The sequence below is a fragment of the Phoenix dactylifera genome, unplaced genomic scaffold, assembly GCF_009389715.1.
Source record: "Phoenix dactylifera cultivar Barhee BC4 unplaced genomic scaffold, palm_55x_up_171113_PBpolish2nd_filt_p 001564F, whole genome shotgun sequence".
Classification (NCBI taxonomy): Eukaryota; Viridiplantae; Streptophyta; class Magnoliopsida; order Arecales; family Arecaceae; genus Phoenix; species Phoenix dactylifera.
Window position 1 is genome coordinate 28029 of NW_024068871.1, and position 20994 is coordinate 49022.

Here is a 20994-nt window from a genome sequence, read left to right on the forward strand (position 1 = left end):
AAAAGTATGACATATAGGCAATGTAATGTTTTCAATAAAATAAAGCAGCGGCATTTACCTGAACTTCCAAACTTCTGTAGAAGTGAACGCAAGTACTCAAGGGCTTCAGCATCATATATATGGCTCAGTGCAGCAGCCGTTGTGGAAGGTGAATTGAACAGAGATCCATTTTCCCTCTGATATTTCATAACCTCGTGCCAATCCTGTGACTTGCCCAATCCTTCTGCAACATATGCCAGATAGGCTTTCCTTCCCTCAAAACTGTTTCCAGTCACTCTGAACAAAAATACACAAACTACTACATTTTAGCCACCACACGGAGATAAAGATGTGATAATCACCTATTATACATGATAAAATGAAAGAATTATGTAATAAATAGTGCTTAAATTCGGAGAATTTCATACTATAAGAAATAGGATGTGGCGACACTCTATTAGACTGTTCTGCTAAAGATCATTGGATGCAACAAATTAGACAAAAAGGTATGTAATTATGTATTATACAAAGGTTATCCAGATTTTTCTTATGATTCTTCATTGGGAATAAAATCCAGAAAGGAGCATGAGATACTAAGTAGTTTGTCACTTCTCACATTTTCAAGTTATGGTCTGGAGACTAAGCATCTTATTAAAAGAAGAAAAAGAAAGAAAGACTAAGCATAGAATTGTTCTAAATTACTATCATCCCTTTCCTGCAAAGCAATAATTCTGCCCAAAAGATTGTACAAGTGAACATTCTTCTCATAATAAAAATAAGAAATTCAAAATAAATGATTTATCATCCTACAGTGTTTTACCACAATGCCAATACGAAATTTACCATATAACTGTTATCTGTTTTAAACATTGAAGATTAAAGCAAGTTTCCATCTACTACCTTGCATGTGGTCTGCATATCATATAAATGCGGGACACAACAAATGCCATACAACTGTATGAACTGAACAATTACAGCTATAATGCTTGATGTAACAACTCAAAACTTTATCCCACCCTCATATGATCCCTTGATTCAAGTGATTGCTGTGTAACCATGTCCTTGTGACTCTTCTAGCTCTTCCTACCATAGCACCTCTCATCAATTGCAACCAACCATCCCATTCTCTCCCGTATGAGATCACATGCGTGCAACGAAGCTCACTCTTTCATGATCACAACTAGCCATGATTATTATCTCTCTCTCTCTCTCTTATAATCATGGTCATGCAATATACCTCCCTTATATGAAAGCATAATTGGCCTCCTTAACCACATGTTTCATTCAAGACATCTAACATCTCCTTTCTCTTATGTGATACGTATAGCCATCCATCCAACCTCTTAACCATTGAGAATCATAAGCATCCAACCAAATTTCTTTGGATATGAGTAATCATACAATTTGACTCTCTCTCATGAGAAACAGATCATCAATCTGTTATAAATCAACATCCCATTTTTTCCTCCTAATGGAATGATCAACAATTATCTACGTTCTCTTTCTCAGATTTCAAAAAACCAACGTGGCAAAATACAAACAAGAGTGCAAGGTCTGCGCCACCCATGCTAGCTTATACTGACATATAATAGTCCATACAAGGGCATATACCGTTATGATTCACATGTAGATTTTTCATGCTTAATCATCATGAATAACCTAATCTTTGTTTCTTCTCCTTCTCGTTCATTTTGTTACGGATCAACATCGCTTTTTCCTCTTCTGTTGATGGAATGATCAACAATTATCTATGTTCTCTTTCTTGGATTTCAATATACCATTGTCAAGGTTCATTGAACCTGTATTGGGATCCATATTGATCGGCAGTCGGTACAATGTGGCATGGGTTCGTACCATGCCATTCAGAAATGTACCCTTTTTTTTTCAATTTTGAATTGAAGTTGGCAAATGATTTGTCGATTCCCGAATGAAGTCCATGCCATGTTATTCCGATACGTACCGGTTTATTTTTGCCAATTTCCGAGTGAAGTCGGCAAAATAATTGGCAAATGTTTTGCCAACTTCACTCAAAAAATGGCAAAAATAAAAAAAGGCTTCCGAACCTAGAGAACTCTCTCAACCTCTCCTGCTCGCTTCCTCCCTCCCTTCCTCCCTCTCCCTCACCCTTCCTCCCCCTCTTTTGCTCTTTCTCCTTCTCCCTCTCCCTCTATTTCGAACCAAAGCCACAAACCATGCTGGTAATCGACCAGTTCGTTCAGTACGCACCAAACCGGCCAGTTCAGCATGGTTCGGTAAACCATGAGGTCCATCGTGGCAAACTAAAAAAAAAAACACGCATAGGTTTGAACCACTCATGCTAGCTTATATTGATGCATAATAATTTGTACAAGGGAATTCCATTATGATTCATATGTATTCATGCTTAATCATCCTAACAATCAAACCTTTGTTTCTTCTTCGCTTTCTCAGATTTTAATATACCATCGTGGCAAACTACAGGCAAGAGTGCATAGGTCACCACTCATACTAGCCCACATTGATGTACAAAAGCATGGGCATTCTGTTGTGATTCACATGCATATTTTCACACTTAATCATCATGAACAATCTAACCCTGTTTCTTCTTCTAATCCATTTAGAATTATAAGCATCCAACCAAGTTTCTTTTGAGTATTCACAACCTTCCATTCTCTCTAATTAGAAAAAGACCACCAAACAATACAAACTCCTCTTTTATTGTATTATAGATCAACATTCTTCTTTCCCCCTTATACTGATGGAATGATCAACAATTACCTATGTTCTTTTTCTCAGATTTTAATATACCATTTTGGCGAACTGCAGACAAGAGTGCATAGGTCTGCACTTCTTCTCTCTTATTCTGTTATAGATCAATATCTTTCTTGTCCCTTTGTGCTGATGGAATGATCAACAATATTTTTGTTCTTTTCCTGATTTTAACATGCTCTTCTTCCCTTCTTCTCTTTCATTCTCTTATAGATCAACATCCTTCTTTTCCCTTTCTGCTGATGGAATGGCCAACGATTACCTATCTTGTTTTTCTTAGATTTCAATAAACCATTATGGCAAACTAGAGATAGGAATGGATAGGCCAACAATCACCTATCTTGTTGTTTTTTCTTAGATTTCAATAAACCATTATGGCAAACTAGAGACAGGAATGCATAGGTTTGCACTTTTTCTTATCCTCTTTTATTCTTTTATAAATCAATATCTTTTTCCCCTTCTGCTGATGGAATGTGCAAACAATTAAGCTGGAGTCACGCAACTGCCATATGCTTATCAGGAACTCTCCCCATAAGTACGCAAGACAGCTCATCATGATATCATAAACAAGCAGCGAAATAAATTTAAATAACTAACGTTCAAACTTTAATTTAAATAATTAAAACAAGATTAAATATCTCACAAACCAACAATATTCTAAAGTCTTGCGTCAACTTTAATAAAATCCTAATCTAAACTAAAGATACCAAAACGCTGTCTCTAGTCACTCTCCCATAACGAAACCCAAGACAAGCTAGTTCTTCGGATCTATAAAAATAGTAAGAAATCGTATAATGAACTAGACAACCTAATAAATCATGAATACTTTAACTAAATAAATCAGGTACTAAATAGAAAATAAGCATATTGAATTCCTTAATTCAAACCCAGATCTAGATAGATAGCATCATCAAAATATCATACACGCACATCAAATCTTTCTCAAAATTTAAGTTTCATTCATAAATTTCAATTCTTTCAAAATATCGTGATACCGTGCACCATCTTGCGGCGTGCCATGCACCATGTTGCGACAAAGTCCTTCAGGACCGCATACCTACTTGCGACATTGTCGCACGTCTTGTTACGACATAACCCTTCAGGACTAATCAAGTGCTAATATATTAGCCCCCACGGGTGGAATTCTTAACATGGTCAGGCTAAGAGTTCAAAATAATCATACAGTTTCATATCTTAATTCGACAGAAATACAAAAAATCAAGCAGTATCGAAATCAATTGAACAAGATCAATATTTCTGATCATGCATCATCATACTATTCCACAATAAAACATATCCAATAAAATATATCATTGATCACATTCATTTATCATTAATAGAATGATTCAAAATTTATTACTATAATAATTTAATAATTCACCAATAAATCTAGAATAAGTGAAGCATCAATTACCTTGCGAGCGAAACTAAATAACAAATCCAATTAATTCCAAAAATTCCTCTCAGAGCTTGGTATTTTAAAAATTATATTTTCTTCAGAATTTCTCCATAATTATTTTAAGAATAGAAATTCTAAATTCCAACACTCTTAGGGCTGGCCAAGCAGTAGCACCTAATGTCCCGATCAGTCCAATCTAGGTCATCCAACTGATCCACTACCAATCAAGAGTCATGCTAGGATGCAAATAACACTATAGGAAGTATTAGTGGTGCAATCTAGCGGTGCCTGGGTCGGGTTAGGGGCTAGCACACCATCCGACAGCCATACATCAGGACCCCCTTCACCAGGTCCGATCAAAATCATTAAGAAAAAGACCCTTTTCTTGATTTTTTTTGGATATTTTTTTTGGATGTTTTCTGATGTTTCTATGATCATGGCTTAGGCTAAATGATGCATCTTATTTCTTTAAAATGATACAAATCATAAAATGAATAACATAAAATATCTTCAAATTTCAATTACATACTTTTAAAGCACTCTCAAATATCTAAAATTGGATCGAGTAGCGATGCTTCTCGTAAATATTCGAATCATCGGCATAATGAAGCAGATCAACCCACCCCTCTAACCAAGTGGTGTTGTAGTCTTGTATGCTCAACCCATTAGAAACTTGCGCCGGATTATAAGCAATCTCAAATCTCTCGCTGAAGCTCTGGCTCCGAGAGGTGTCCTCCGGCTGATAATACGGCTGTGGAGAGACCCATTTGAATATGTCGGAAGCAAAATCCGACCCATGAGATGCTCCGAGTTGCGTAGGATAGTAGCCAACGAAAGATGCCTCAAACGCACCATTCCATATTCGATCCGTATGGATCGTGTAGCTACGGATAATATGATCTAGTATACGACTTGGAACCTGATACATCTATGGATCCTACTCCACATACGAGATCTTCTGCAGATGCATCATGTCCTAAATGACCTCGAGAAGCTTGTCTCCTATATGCAATCGTATCCTCGTGGGCTCTAGCAGGTTGTCTACTATGGTCCCTATTCTATGTAGCATGCGTAAACCGGAACTCACTGGTGTATCAAAGACTAGCCTTTAGCTGTGTCTCATAAACAGTGGTCTTCTATCCTCCACTCCCTCCATGGCTAGCAAATCCACCATAACCGTTATTGCTGCTACTCCTGGACTCCTCTTCGACACTCCATTGGGGCCTTTTATTTTTCTTTTTTGATTTACTGGATAGCTGCCTTCTTACCCTTTATGCCCCTCTCTGTCTGGCTATATCGCCCTCTTGACCGAGTCGACTGAGTACCATAGTATCCTCGTGTGAGCCTCTCTCGATCATCTCTCTGAGAGGATGTCTCGAACGAGAAAAAAGTAGATGGCGGGCTCCCCTGTGGCTGCGGCTGATCAGTTATGGGAAGGCATGGAATATTCATCCTAAATGTATTTTAGCCTCAACTGCAGATTGTAGTAGACATACACAAGGTCGTTGAGGCGCTTCTGTATCAAACAGTTTCTCTGCTTGTTGTGGATGAGGGTGAAGGTGGACCAATTGTACCAATAGCCACTCGAGAAGACCATCTAAAAGAGGATACGGATAGCTATCCGCCATGTAGTTGCAGAAATATTGAACAAAATAGATATTACTCATGACAGCTGCTCACTGTCCAAAACTGTGGCTGCCCTCTCTAAATAATTTGGTCTGTGAAGATCATCGTTCCTCTATGTTAATATTAGAAGATACCAGTATACTTACATATACCACTAAAGTTAAGTTACATTTTCTAGACATAGGGCCGCGATTTATGGATCAGACTCCATCTTGTAAATGATATTACGCAGAGTTGCCAGAAGTTCGTCATCCATCCCAATTTCAGGTACGTTGTACTGAAACTAGGAGTTCAGATAGTATACTGCACATAAAGGAGACCGTCTAAGCAAAATTATATAAGTACAGGAGCAGTCTATTTTTCAATATTCTTGCTTACCTACTAGATGCAAGTCCCTATCCATTTAATAGTCCCACTGCCGCTTAATGATGTCGATGTACTCCTGGGCATGGGCTGAATCTGCCTCCATAATCTGAGCCTTTGCCCTCTCCATCATGTGATACAAAAAGCCCATCTGGAGGTACCTCTCGCTATCCATGACCCGCAGCACTTCATATAATGGTTTGATATCCTTCACTATCGCAGTGGCCCGCTGCCAGAATGTCTGTCTCGTCTTCAAGTTTTCAATCCTGCTTTCTTCGGTGTCGTGCTGGGAATATCTATTTTTCTGCCACTCGGAATTGACAAACATCTAACGTAAGATTGCTTTCTTCTCAAGAAAGCTATCAAGTGCAACGTAGTTGGTAGTAAACCATGTGACTCGACTGTCTCCATTGTATACTGCACCCTACGGATCTTCGCAATGTCCATCAATATGAAGTCGATACAATATGCAGCACATAGGGTCCAGAAAATGTGGTCGTCACTCCATCAAGATCCCTCCGGCGGCCTTATATTGTGATCCATTATCAATGATGACCTGCACAACATTCTCCTCTCCTTCCTGATCAATCACCTCTTCCATAAATTTGAGGATGTACGTGGAGTCGTACACTTGATCCAAAGCATCAACCGACTTATGGAAGAAAATCTTCGTATCACAGTATGTCAAAAAGTTGATGATGCTCCACTTGGTAGAACAGGTCCAACCATCACACATCACAGTCGGTCCATATGTGGGCCACTTGCTTTTGTAGAAGGCAACTCATTTTCTAGCTCCTTATTGCTGTCAAGAAGCTCACCGTAGATGTTCTTCAAGCCTGGAGGATCTACACCAGGACCGGCAACCTGTAAAAAAAATGGCGGACCTGTAGTACGTATTGTCTGCCACATTCACTGGAATGTTACTGAAGTGGAACCAGGATCCAATGGCTCGTTACATATCCTTCTTCTTATCTTCTTCAGCATTGAGTCAATCCTCTGCTGCTTCGATTCTCTGCTAGAGAATGCATGCAGATCTAAATCATGGATTGCCGCTCCTGGTGGAATTTCTCTTGATGACTTCTTTCGGCTACCAAAAGCCCCCAAAATAGATTCAATCCGGCCACCGCCTCTACTGACACCCTCCCTGACTGAGGACGTCCTCTGCAACTCTGGATCTAGCCTGCTTCTCGCAGAACTAGAGCCCAAATCAAGTCCTATGCCTGGTCACCTCCTCCTGCCACTGATCATCCAGGTCCACCTACATGGTAGCCTAGATCTGTGCCTCCTCATCTTCAGGAGGGGAGGCCTCCTCTGACTTTCTAGAGTGATAGGAAGGTGGCTTTGCCGCTCGGCGTTCTACCTCTGTCTGCCTTCTGGCAGCCCTCTCCTTGGCTTCTTTGTAATCAACGAAGTTCTTCCTCATCAGCAGTCGAATCTCTTTTGGGCATGCGGGGCACGTAGCTACTTTACCAAAATCACTAAGTGCTACTTCAATCTGGTCACCCCTCCTTCCTTTAACTTCTGATGGCACCAATTGCACTGCTACTGGTGCCGGCCCTCGAGCATTCGCCCATGCTTCCAACCAATATCACGCTCTGCAGGGTTCTTTGTTGTTGATGGGTCCATTCCTACAAGGACGATATTTTTTTTTACCTTAGAAAATACATATGATTTATCTATTTTGCAATTTGGCATGATCTCCTCTTATTTTGCAATTTTTGAGCTATTTTTTCGAAGCCCCTAAAAAAAATAAAAAAAGAAGATAGAGGAAAGAAAGCACATCTTAATTAGCCTTGGCCTGAATCAGCCTTTTTTCCTCTGGCCTCTGCTGAATGAATATTCTCCAAGGCCTGAATCAGCCTTTTGCCTCTGGTACGCTTCTGTTGAATGAATTTTGGGAAGGCCTTCTTCGGCCTTCCCATGTGATGTTGTTCAGCTTTTATAGCCGAACGAAATCATTGTGGCCAAAATGGCCATAGTGCGCGCTATGGCCTTTTCAAAAAGCCACAGCACCTGCGCGCTATGGCTTTGGGCGGCTTTGGGCCAAAAGCCTAACGCCCACTGGAATCAGTGCGAGCCAACCGGTTCACACCGATTCCTAGCCAAACCGGACGGAACCGTCCGGTTTTGTCCGGTATGCCTCTCGTACCAGCTGGTTCCGGCCCGGTAACACTATAGTTCCAGCCCCATAGGGCCGAAACCATTTTGTAAAGCTGAACCGGACTGGTCGGCGCCGCTACCGATTCGGTACGTGCTGAACCGATCCATACCGACTGGTTCAGCATACCTTGTCCTCAACCAAAATCTCCAATTAGCATTTTGCATTATTTTGGTTAATTGGAAAAACATAGTTCCAAGTTGTTTTTTCTTCAATGATTTTTTTCATAATATTTTATTGGTTATCACCCAAAGACCCTTAATATTTAGTAATTTTCATTGAGACTCAATATTCATCCCTCTTCTTCTCACCTTTACATTTGCTAGTGTCCTCACTTAACCTCTAATTCTATGTTATGCAATTTCGATATATCCAACCTATCCATTGCTTACTAAAGTCCGACGCTATATAGTAAGACATCTTTTAATATGATTATGAATTGCAATCGTCATGGGAAAGTTACTCAAACTGTTGTAACAAATTAGAATAAATATACACATATGAATATACATATCTGTTGTCTAGTTATATTGTTTAAATACTTACAGACTCATACAAATAGCATATGTATAGCAAGAGAGTCTTTCATAGAGATACAAGATTTTAGAGTAACATGACAAACAATGAGATAATCAAGTCAGAATATAGTTTACTATAGTACACATGTTCCGTCATGAGAAGATTGCTTTGGAGAAATTGGAATTCAGACATGAAGAGAATTCTAAGATATAGATGACCAAGGGAATCCCATACCTTTGTAGTTCTAAATCTCTCAAGTAAAACATAGCGTCTATGTCATTTTGGCCAATAGGAAGATCTAAACCCATTTCAATGGCATATCCAAGCATTCCAGGAAATATGATATCAAAGCCAATAGGAGTATGCAACTTCCCATCCATAGCAGATGAAAAATAAGATCCAATAAAGTGGAGCCCTGCATTCGAGGAACAATGTTCTATTTTAATGGGCATGCAGTAGAAAAATGCATATGATCAGGTGTGCTTTGAAGATACCCCTTCTAACATGTTCTTCACCAACATTCCATCGCTTTAGTGCAAGTACACAGGCTAATGTGGAAGAGAGAGCATCCTTGACAAGAGATGGGTGGAGACGATGAATTCCCCAGGAGCCATCAGGATGTTGATTCTCTATTATCCAGTTAAGACACTCTGGGAAGCATGGAACCTGACGAAATTCTGGCAAGGGGACCATCGCTACCCATGCAGTGTCATAGGAAGAAGCTGAAAGATCAACTTTATGTAACTGTTTTCTGATTCTTTCTTTTGATACTTCAGTGCCCTACAATTTGATTTGAAAGTTTTGATTCATGCACCAAATGCATTTGATCAGATTTAAAAGAACAGCAAATTGGCATCTTACCTGAACATTGGCACTTTTACACTTCTTCAATCCATCATCCGAACATGCTGTCAAAGGTAAAACAAAAATCAAGAAAAATATGGAAATCAGTGAGGAGATAGGAAATCAAAGATCAAAATGAACAGAGCTGAATCAGTGAAACATACATGTTAAGGGGAGAAAAGAAAAACGAAAAGAAAGAGTAATTATTGATGGCTGCCTAGCAAATAAGTTATTAGCATAAACATAAATAGTTAATAGTATATGGCATAACAGTTGTTACTTGTATCGTGCAATGAAACAAGTATGTTATGTTTTTTAATTGTTTCTGAGTCATGATTGGATCGTGACTTGTGTTTTCTCCCTCTCTTTCTTTTCTCTTCGCCACTTTTCTCTTTCTTTTCTCAATAAAATTAAAAAAGTATAAGTTCTGGGTATTTTCTTCTTTCTTCTAGATATAATTTGACTGCATTGCCCGGAGGCCTATTGTAATTTAAGCCAAACCTTCCTTCCATAGCTCATCACAGCAAGACGATGATGGTTTTGTATAAAATTGATAAACAGATGATCTCAGCCATCTGTTGAATTGAACCTTCAAAATCTGATCATCAGATAGTAATCCATCTTCCAAGTGTTACAGTTGCACAGACAAGTCACTAAATTTAAAGACAATGTAATTATGTATAGCAAAGTAAATGGTTCTAACCAATTATTATCATTATTATTATCAAACACCTGCTTAGGTGTTACAGGGACTTCAACTGAAAGAAGAAGATCCATCCCAGTTGAAATAAAAGAAAGGCATTTTTCCCATAGTCAGGTCCAGAATAGCCTGCTCTGATAATTAGAAGGATTTGCTTGGATTTTCCCTATCCTGTGTTCCTCATTGGCAGCGTCAAGGGGGTCACCTTGGCCTCTACCTAGCCTATTGACTCCTTGAAGTAGGTTAGTCCATCGACATATACTCCACTTTCACTTGATCTTGGAGGTTGCCTATTGGTAGCGATGCTTCCCATAGATCTACAGCCGACAGCAAGTCTCAAGGTGGTGTAGCTTGATAGTTGCCAGATGCAAAAGCCTCCTCTCTTCCTCTCTTACCTTCTCGATTAGGTCTGGTTATGGCCCTTACGATTGCAGATAAATTGCAACCTAAGAGCCCAACAGATGATAAAGGTAGAAAGAACGAAAAAGAAAAGAAAAGAAGTCACCTCTGTTCTTGATATGAAAATTTCAAAAATGAAAGTGGTGCACACCAGGTTAGCCATGTCAACCTTATTTTCAGCATACACATATGGGCTTTTACAATGAACCACACCCACCACCTTCCTTAAAGATATAATGGCGAAAAGCATATTTTCTTATTGTTTGAAATAGGAAGATGGTAGATTGACAATGCTGAATAAATGGTTCAATTTCAAGTGAGGCTCATTTCTGTAACTATGTTGTCAGATTCCCATACTCGAGTATCAAGGCATAGCATACAGCTAGCATGGGTGGGAGTGCTCTCCGTTTGGACAAGGCATCAAGGTGTAACAGATTTTGGCTTAGTGCTGTGCTGAAACTTCTGCACCTGAAGCTCTACCCAAGTCATTATGGCTTGTATTGGAGAGTAGAATATGAGTGGATGCCTTAATGCTGACCCAAGGGCTCTTAATTTACTCTTGTTGACATTTCCTAACTCATGGTTTTTAATGTCAACTAACCAATTGATCTGAAAAGCTTAAGAATGGTTCAACAATGTATATCAGGCTGAACATCCTCACACATGTAACCCAAACCATGCATGCAGAAGGAGAAACACGCCAAAACATGAGACAAAATCGAGACAAAAACCAATTAAGTAAATAGAAAAATAAATAACTGGCTTGGAAGGGACTTGAACCCATGACCTTAAACAATTAGCTCTCATTCCACGTTGGCTAACCAGTAAATTTGAAAAGCCAAAGCTATTAGGGAATGGATGAATAATAAAAATCAAGCTTAACAACCCACCCCACTTTCCTCCCCCTAACATGCACTATCGACTATGCACGTGGAGGGACAATCAAGATAAGACATGAGACAAGCTATAAATGGCGATTGGGTTGATAAATAATTGCCCTTACAGGGAATTGAACCTGAGAATTCTAGCAACTAAGCTTTGTTGCTTGTTAACTAACCGCTTGACCTCAAAACTCAAACTTTTAAGATATTAGGGAATGAGTCATCAATGTAATATCGAGGTTAACACCCCATCTCATGCTGGCCTGGACCACACACTTGGAGAGAAAAAACAAATTGAGAAAATTAAGAAAACAATTCAAGATGAGAATTAGGTTATTAAATAAATAATTGATTTGGAGGATATTTGAATTTGAATCCATGACCTCTAGCAATTTCAGCTTTAATATAATGTTAACTATCCACTTGAACCCAAAAGCTTAGCTATAAGAAATAGGTCAACAATGTAAATTAGGCTTCACATCTAGGACCCAAGGAAATCAAATAATAATTCCCAGCAAGATCCAAACCAAGCAGAGATAGAATAATTCAATGGTTCAACAAAATCTTTGATGATAGCAAACTTAATGTTGAGCCCGCCCATGTTTGGCACTGTTATAGCTACAGCACATATTTGTAAGAATGATTTTACCATTGGAAAATTTGGCTCTTTCAATGCTATTAGTACCAAGGTCTGTTGTACCGCCTCCTACCACCCGATACGGAGCATACCATACTATACCGGAAGAAAACCGGTACGAAACACACCTCAATTCGGCGTAAGCCCCATACCACCCGTACCGAGATGCGTACCGGTCCATATCGTGGTGTACCGAGATGAAAATTGAGAAAAATGATTAGAAAACTATGTTGGCACATAGGTGTACCGTACCGTATTGTACCGAACTGATAAGGTATCAATACAGTACCCAGTACCGAGATATAGACCTTGATTGGTACTATTCTTGAGCCAGTTAATTGTAATAATGTCTACATAGCTACACTTGTTGACCCCCTAATGGATTTTGATGAATACAAAACACTAGAGTATAATTCCATTTATCTTAACAACTTAATTGAGAAATTCATGTGTTTTATTAAGAATATTGTTAAGAAATGTCTAGGCAAGTTCCCATAATTTTTATGAATTTATTGAAGAATTTTTTGAGATGAAAGAAAAAGTTCAGGGACAGCCGAGACGTCTCCTGATAGTCTCAGAGACGTCTCTGGCACAAATAGGAAGAACTGGCACGTCTGGAGACGTCCCCGGCACCTGCCAAGTCGTCCCCGCGATAGCGGAGTCGACTCTCTCAGTAGCGGAGTCGACTCTCTCAGTGGCGGCAGAAAGGCAGTTTTCAAGAGACATGCGCGAGACGTCCCCACCATACGCGGAGTCGTCCCCGCAAGTAAAAAGCAGATCTCCGGAGTCGTCCCCTAGATAGCGGAGACGGCTCTCTCAGGGTTTTCCAGAGAATGATTTTTTCGGTGATAAGGCAGCGGAGACGTCCCCTGAAAGAGCGGAGTCGACTCTCTCAGGGAACTCCAGAAGACATGTTTTTCTGAGATAAAGAAGCGGAGTCGTCCCCGAGGGAGCGGAGTCGTCCCCATTCAAAAAGTGCAAACAAGCCGAGACATCCCCGTAAAGTGCAGAGACGACCCTCTCAGCAAATTAGAAAGGCAAGGATTCAAACGGTACAATTCCAGAGTCGTCCCCGTAAAGAGCCGAGTCGTCCCCAGACAACGTAAAAAGTAAAATCTTGTAGCGGAGACGTCTCTCGTTGAAGCGGAGACGTCCCCGGAACGCCTGGGACGCGACTGACAACTTTTCAGGTTTGGTTTGAATTTCAAATCTCCTTCACTTTATCTCTAACGGCTATATTTGCTTTTTGGGCTATAAAAGAGACCTCTTAAGTGCTTCAAAACAACTCTTCACCAACCCAAAGCAAAATCATTCAAGAGAGAAGAAAGAAAAAGAGGTTCAAGGGAGTTAGTGCATTCAAGTGAAGAAATCAAGTGCTTTCAAGCTTCCCAAGTGATTTCAAGCTCAACTACTCTCTTCCGCTCGTGCATTCAAAGCTCACACTCAAACCTACGCGATCCACATCGGAAGAATCACCATTTTCCACGCTTTCAACGGCAAAAGGATTCTTCCAGGTTCTATTATTTATCATTGTCATATTTGCTTATTTAGAGCTTTCCAATTGTTTGTAAAACTCTTTTAACATTGTGCTTGTTCCAGTCAAGGGACTTGGAACAAGGGAAAGGCGTCCCAAGCCTAGGTTAAATTGGGGGTTTTAGGGTTTGTTGTGAGCCCGGTGTAAAACAACGAGTTGGATAGTGAACTCGCAAAACTACCGTACTGTAATCGTGGATTATAGTGAAAATTCCCAAAGGTGCTTTGGAGAGTGGATGTAGGAGCAGTGGAGGCTCCGAACCACTATAAAAGCCTGTGTTTGCGATTGGTTGTCTTCATAGCTTTATTCTTGCTTTAGCTCTTATATTTGTGTGTTTTACTTTTAAATAGTCAAAAAGTTTTTAAAACACCCAATTCACCCCCCTCTTGGGTGACCATCTCTGGGCAACAAGTGGTATCAGAGCGGGTGCTCTGTGTATTTCTTGAAAGACCTAACCGTCTTAGCCAAAGATCTAGATGGCAACACGCTTTAACAATGTTCCTGCCGAGGGGCAAGCAACCAATAGACCTCCACTCTTCAATGGGACAAATTATACCTATTGGAAGACTAGAATGAGAATCTTCATTCAAGCACAAGACTATGCCTTGTGGAGGGTTATAGTCAAGGGACCACAAGAACCATCACACATGGTTAATGGCATTCGAGTTCCCAAACCTGAAGAGGATTGGGATGAGAATGATGATAGGATGGCTCAACTCAATTCTAGAGCCATGAACTCATTATTTTGTTCTTTAGATGCAAATGAGTTTAATAGAGTCTCCACATGTAGTTCCGCTAAGAAAATTTGGGATAGGCTTGAAGTTACCCATGAGGGTACAAATCAAGTCAAGGAGTCCAAAGTGAACATTCTAGTTCACAAATATGAGTTGTTTAAGATGGAACCCAATGAAACCATCACATGCATGTTTACATGCTTTACCGATATAATTAATGGTCTAAAAAGTTTGGGTAAATCTTATACTAACCCGGAACTTGTGAGTAAAATTCTCAGGTCTTTGCCAAAAGCATGGGAAGCAAAGGTCACGGCGATCGTAGAAGCCAAAGACCTCAACACCTTGGGGCTAGAACAACTTTTGGGCTCGTTAATGACGCATGAGCTCACGATGAAGCAACATGAAGATGATTTGCCAAAGAAGAAGACAATTGCACTCAAGGCTACTTCGAGTGTGTGTGAAGAAGAAAGTAGTGAGAGTGAGGAAGAAAGTGAGGACGAGGACTTAGGTTTGATAGTTAGGAAGTTTAAAAAATTCATGAGGAAAAAGAAACCCTTCCCTAGGAAAAAGTTTGGAGGGAGAAATGATTGGGAAAAGGAAAAAGAAAAAGAAAGAAACCCAATCATATGCTATGATTGCAAGAGACCGGGACATATTCGTTCCGAATGCCCTCAACAAAAGAAGTACTTTGGAAAGAAGAAGAAGAAGGCATTGAAGGCAACATGGGATAATAGTGACACATCATCCTCCGAGGAAGAGAAGGAAGAGACCGCCAATTTATGCTTCATGGCGTTCGAAGACGACGAGGTATGTCAAAACCCAACTATAAATTTTACTTTAGAAGAATTGTATGAAGCTTTTCAAGAACTTATGGGTGATTGTAGTATGTTATGAGCAAAGAATAAAGAATTAAAAGTCTCCAATCAAAAACTGAAGGAAGATATTGAGAACCTATTAATTGAAAAAGAGAGCATTAAAAATATTAACACTATTGACCTAGAAATCAAAAATTCAAAACTTAGCATTGAAAATGAAAAGGCAAAAACACTAATTAAGGAATTAAATCTAAAAATAAAATCCCTACTCAATAATAATACCTCACTTGCACAAAATGTTGAATCTCTTAAACAGGATAAGGAAGAACTAGTTAAAGAAAATTTGAATCTTAAGAACGAGGTACATAAGTACAAACCAATTGTTGAAAAATTTACACAAAGCTCTGAAAAACTAAATCTTATTCTTTCAAATCAAAGAGTTGTTTTCAATAAAGCCGGATTAGGATATAAAACTAACAAACAACAAAAGTATCTAAAGAATTTCTTCATAAAAGCACAAGATGTAAAAATTGAAAAACCTACATGCTTTCATTGTGGAAAGAATGGACATAAAGCCTACTCTTGTATTCAAAGAAAGATCCAAACTAACAAGAGTACATTTGTGAAAGCCAAAAACATAACTAAAGTATGGGTGCCTAAGGGAACCAACCACACTAACCACGAAGGACCCAAGAAAACTTGGGTACCTAAGAGCTTCACATGATCATTTTGCAGGTATGCCTTGCAGCCGGAAATAAAAAGAGAATGTGGTATCTTGATAGCGGTTGCTCAAGGCATATGACCGGTGACAAGAGTCTCTTCGTCACCTTGGAATCAAAAGAAGGAGGAGTAGTCACATTTGGAGACAATGCTAAAGGCCGAATCATTGGTGTTGGTAAAATCTCCATATCACCCTCCTCATTTATTGATAATGTATTGTTAGTTAATGGACTAAAACATAATTTATTAAGTATAAGTCAATTTTGTGACAAGGGATTTAAAATATCATTTGAATCATCACTATGCATAATTAGTAGTCCAATTGATAATGAGATCATACTCACAGGACATAGGCATGGAAATGTTTACATGGTAGATCTTGATGATCTCACCATGAAGGATGGCCAATGTCTTGTAGCCATGAATCCCAAAGTCAATGAGACTAGTTGGTTATGGCATCGTAGGTTAGGGCATGCTAGCATGGATTTAATCTCTAAATTAATTACAAAGGATCTAGTCAAAGGACTACCAAAAATAGACTTTGAAAAGAATAAAATTTGTGCTGCATGTCAATTAGGGAAACAAACAAGAAGTTCTTTCAAGTCTAAGAACATAGTCTCAACATCAAAACCCTTAGAACTAATTCACATGGATTTGTTTGGACCCACTAGAACTGCTAGTCTAGGGGGTAAGAAATTTGGTCATGTAATCGTTGATGATTTTTCACGTTTTACATGGGTTTCATTTCTTGCACACAAAGATGAGTCCTTTCCCGCTTTTATCAATTTTCATAATAGGGTTTCAAATGAACTCAATCTTAAACTAAAAGCAATTAGGAGTGATCATGGTACCGAGTTTGAAAATCAGTATTTTGAAAAATTTTGTGAAGAAAATGGTATCAATCACAACTTCTCGGCACCTAGGACACCCCAACAAAATGGGGTGGTAGAAAGGAAGAATCGCACACTAGCAGATATGGCTCGTACCATGTTGTGCGAATCGGATCTACCAAAGTATTTTTGGGCTGAAGCAATAAATACTTCATGTCATATTTTGAATCGTGCTTTAGTTAGATCCATCTTGAAGAAAACACCTTATGAGCGAATAAAAGGTAAGAAACCAAATATAAGCTATTTTCATGTTTTCGGTTGTCGATGCTTTATTTTAAATAATGGAAAGGACAATCTAAGCAAATTTAGTGCTAAATCAGATGAGGGGATCTTCTTAGGTTATTCCTCATCTAGTAGAGCATACAGGGTCTTCAACAAGAGAACTCTCGTTGTTGAAGAATCCATTCATGTTGTTTTTGATGAAGCTAATGGAGATTCTTCTAGAAAAGAAGATGGTGATGCAGGTATACTTGAAGACCGAATGAAGGAATTCTCCATTCAAGACAAACAACATGAGGATGAGATCAAAGAAGATACAAATCAGCAAGGTGAAGAAGATCAACCTCCATCAAGAAATCAAGATCTTCCTAAGGAATGGAGGTATGCACATGGTCATCCAAAGGATCTAATCCTTGGTGATCCTTCACAAGGTATAAGAACTAGATCCTCTCTAAGAAATACTAGTAATTATCTTGCTTTCGTTTCTCAAATAGAGCCTAAATCACTAGAAGAAGCTGAAAAAGATGACAATTGGATGAATGCTATGCAAGAGGAATTAAATCAATTTGAAAGAAATGAAGTTTGGACTCTAATGAAAAGATCCCCTAATGTTTCAATTATAGGCACCAAATGGGTATATAGAAATAAACTAGATGAAGATGGGATAGTAATAAGAAATAAAGCTAGGCTAGTGGCCAAAGGATATAATCAGGAGGAAGGAATAGATTTTGATGAAACTTTTGCTCCTGTTGCTAGATTAGAAGCTATTAGATTACTTTTGGCATATGCATGCTTCATGGATTTTAAACTTTATCAAATGGATGTAAAAAGTGCATTTCTAAATGGTTATATAATGGAGGAAGTTTATGTAGGACAACCTCCAGGTTTTGAAAATCACTTACATCCAGATTATGTGTATAAATTGCATAAAGCATTGTATGGACTTAAGCAAGCTCCTAGGGCATGGTATGAAAGGTTAAGTAATTTTCTAATTAAAAACAAATTTAAGAGAGGAAATGTAGACAAAACCCTCTTTATCAAAAGAAAAGGAAATGACTTATTGCTTGTGCAAATTTATGTGGATGATATAATTTTTGGTGCTACTAATGATAATCTTTGTCAAGAGTTTGCCAAGCTTATGCAGGGAGAATTTGAAATGAGCATGATGGGTGAGCTCAACTTCTTCCTTGGGCTACAAATAAAACAATCAGAGGAAGGCATCTTCATCAGTCAATCCAAATACATCAAGAAAATGTTGGAAAAATTCAAGATGAAGGATGCAAAGGAAATCAGCACACCCATAGGCTCAAGTTGCAAGCTTGACAAAGATGAAAAAGGTAAAAGTATAGACTGCAAATTGTACAGAGGTATGATAGGCTCTTTACTTTACCTTACTGCTAGTAGACCAGATATATTATTCAGTGTTTGTATGTGTGCTAGATACCAAGCATGTCCTAAGGAATCACACTTGCAAGCTGTTAAGAGAATTTTTAGATATCTAGTAGGGACATCTAATGTAGGCTTATGGTATTCTAAACAATCTAACATAAATTTAATTGCTTATTCCGATGCTGATTTTGCCGGGTGCAAACTCGACAGAAAAAGCACAAGTGGCACATGTCAATTCTTGGGTGCTAATTTGGTTTCTTGGTTTAGGAAGAAACAAAATTCAGTTGCCTTGTCCACAGCTGAGGCTGAGTACATAGCAGCTGGAAGCTGTTGTGCCCAAGTTCTTTGGATTAAGCAACAACTTGAAGACTTCGGTATCAAAATGGATAATATACCAATTAAGTGTGATAATACAAGTGCAATTAATTTAACAAAAAATCCTGTTCAACACTCTAAGTCAAAGCATATAGAGATTAAGCATCATTTTATTAGGGATCATGTGCTGAAAAATGATGTGATGATTGAATATGTATGCACTGAAAATCAATTGGCCGATATCTTTACAAAGCCCCTTTGTAAAGATAGATTCAACTTCTTAAGGAATGCTTTGAGCTTGTATGATCCTAGTAAATGAATTGAACTTGTATTGCATTGCTTTGCTACTCAAACTAGTAATCCACCTCAAAGTAAACATAAGTGAAAACATGAATTCATCTAAGCTAAATGACGAACTGTTTGACTTTCCGGAGGATGGTTACCCTCCCTTGGACTCTTCATGGAGATATTTTCAGAGCCTATTTCATAGGTATTCGAAATTTGGTCAAACATTCCTCATTTCAATATTAATAATTCAAAAATCATTATCAAATTATTATAGGATGTATTATTAAGGGGGAGGATCACAAACAAATTCACTCTGAGTTTATCAAAAGAGATCATGTTGATTAGGGTGATTAAACAAAAATTGGGAAAAGATAGAGTTCAGTCTGAAATTTTTTCAGTGCCGGAGACGTCTCTGGCAAATCGCAGAGACGTCCCCCCAGGCGAGACGTCTCGCCTTAGTCGCGGAGACGTCTCGGGGACCGAACTAGGGTTTTTAAAATAAGTGAAACAGCTCGAGCCGACCCGAGCTATCTTCTCTCATTCCCGACCAAAACCAAAAACCCTAGCCTCCTTCTCCACATTTCCTTAGGATTTCCACTCAATGGCACCCAAAAGAGCTAGGACGACCCGTGGAAGGCGACCTAGGGCAGCGGCCGACGGTGAGGAACGGAGGGAAGAACCTTCCGCGCCGTCTCCTCCGGTTGCTCCGCCAACCACAACCATCTCCTGTGCAAATCGCACAGTCACGACCGGTAGGTATATAGATTTTTCATTTTTAGATAATGAGGGGTTCTCTATTGGAGAGAGACTCCGAGCCCAAGGGTGGGAGCACCTTTGTACCCTTAATACCTCGACCTACCCCGGCCTAGTTAGAGAACTTTTTAGCAATATGGCCTTAGGGGACCTAGGGTACACTGCATATGTCCGGGGGACATTAGTAGAAGTCAATGAAGATGTCCTATCCACTGTCTTGCAAATCCCCAAGGACGGTGAGGCTCCAACCTCACATCCCCAAAGGGAGTCAGCCCTAAATTTACTTTTAGGACGAGAGGACTGCGGCCCTCTTGATGTTGTCAACTCCCAAGACCTAAACGCCGAAATGAGATTACTTTTAAGTATTGTCAACCGGGTCTTGTTTCCCAAAACCGGTCGCTTCGATTTTGTTTCGGAGCGAGATTTAGTTATAATGCACCATATCCTACTAGGGATTCCTCTAAACCTCCCTAGACTCATGCTAAACTACATTGCCCTATGTCATAGGTATTCTAGGTTTAGTTTACCCTATGGCATGATCTTTACCTTAGTTTTCAAACACTTTAAGGTTCACATTCCCGAAAATGAACCTGCAAAGCCCTTGAGAAACACCGACTACTATAATGAGGGCACAATGAGAAGAATGGAGTTTCATAAGATAGATGGATCTTGGGTCAAGGTTCCAAAAAGAAAAGCACAAACCCTAGAGCCTGAGATCCCACATCACGAGTCTGACCATCACTCTCCTCCACCTAGCCACATGGATATCCCTGATATACCCTCCAGCTCAGCTGGACCTTCCACATCCATGCCACCACCTCCTCCAGTCAGTGGGCCTTCCTTCCTATCAGAGGATCAGATGCGCACCTTAGCATCTGTCATTTGCCAGCAGATGAGGGAGGAGATGAGATCCATGATCTCCACTGAGTTGGCCCCCATCAGAGCTTCACATGAAGGGCTTCTACAAGAGCTGAAGGAAGTTAGAGCTCAAATTTAAGCTACAACGCAAGAAATGATTGGTGTGGGTGCCACCCAAACCTGCAGGTCAATTGAGCTCAAGGACAGCTTGAAGACCATTTCCAAGA

At 39.4% G+C, this 20994-nt stretch overlaps 1 protein-coding gene across 2 annotated transcripts in view; it reads right to left on the bottom strand.

Moving 5' to 3' along the window:
• LOC120108804 (ent-kaur-16-ene synthase, chloroplastic-like) overlaps positions 1 to 20994 on the bottom strand; it is a 49213-nt gene that overhangs the window by 16026 nt on the left and 12193 nt on the right. For both annotated transcript variants that reach the window (XM_039122520.1, XM_039122519.1), the window contains exons 3-6: positions 9654 to 9700; positions 9287 to 9572; positions 9027 to 9207; positions 59 to 276 (exon numbers count right to left, since the gene is read on the bottom strand). In XM_039122520.1, the coding sequence (XP_038978448.1) occupies positions 59 to 276; positions 9027 to 9207; positions 9287 to 9572; positions 9654 to 9700 (732 nt within the window). The remainder of the gene's footprint in view (positions 1 to 58; positions 277 to 9026; positions 9208 to 9286; positions 9573 to 9653; positions 9701 to 20994) is intronic.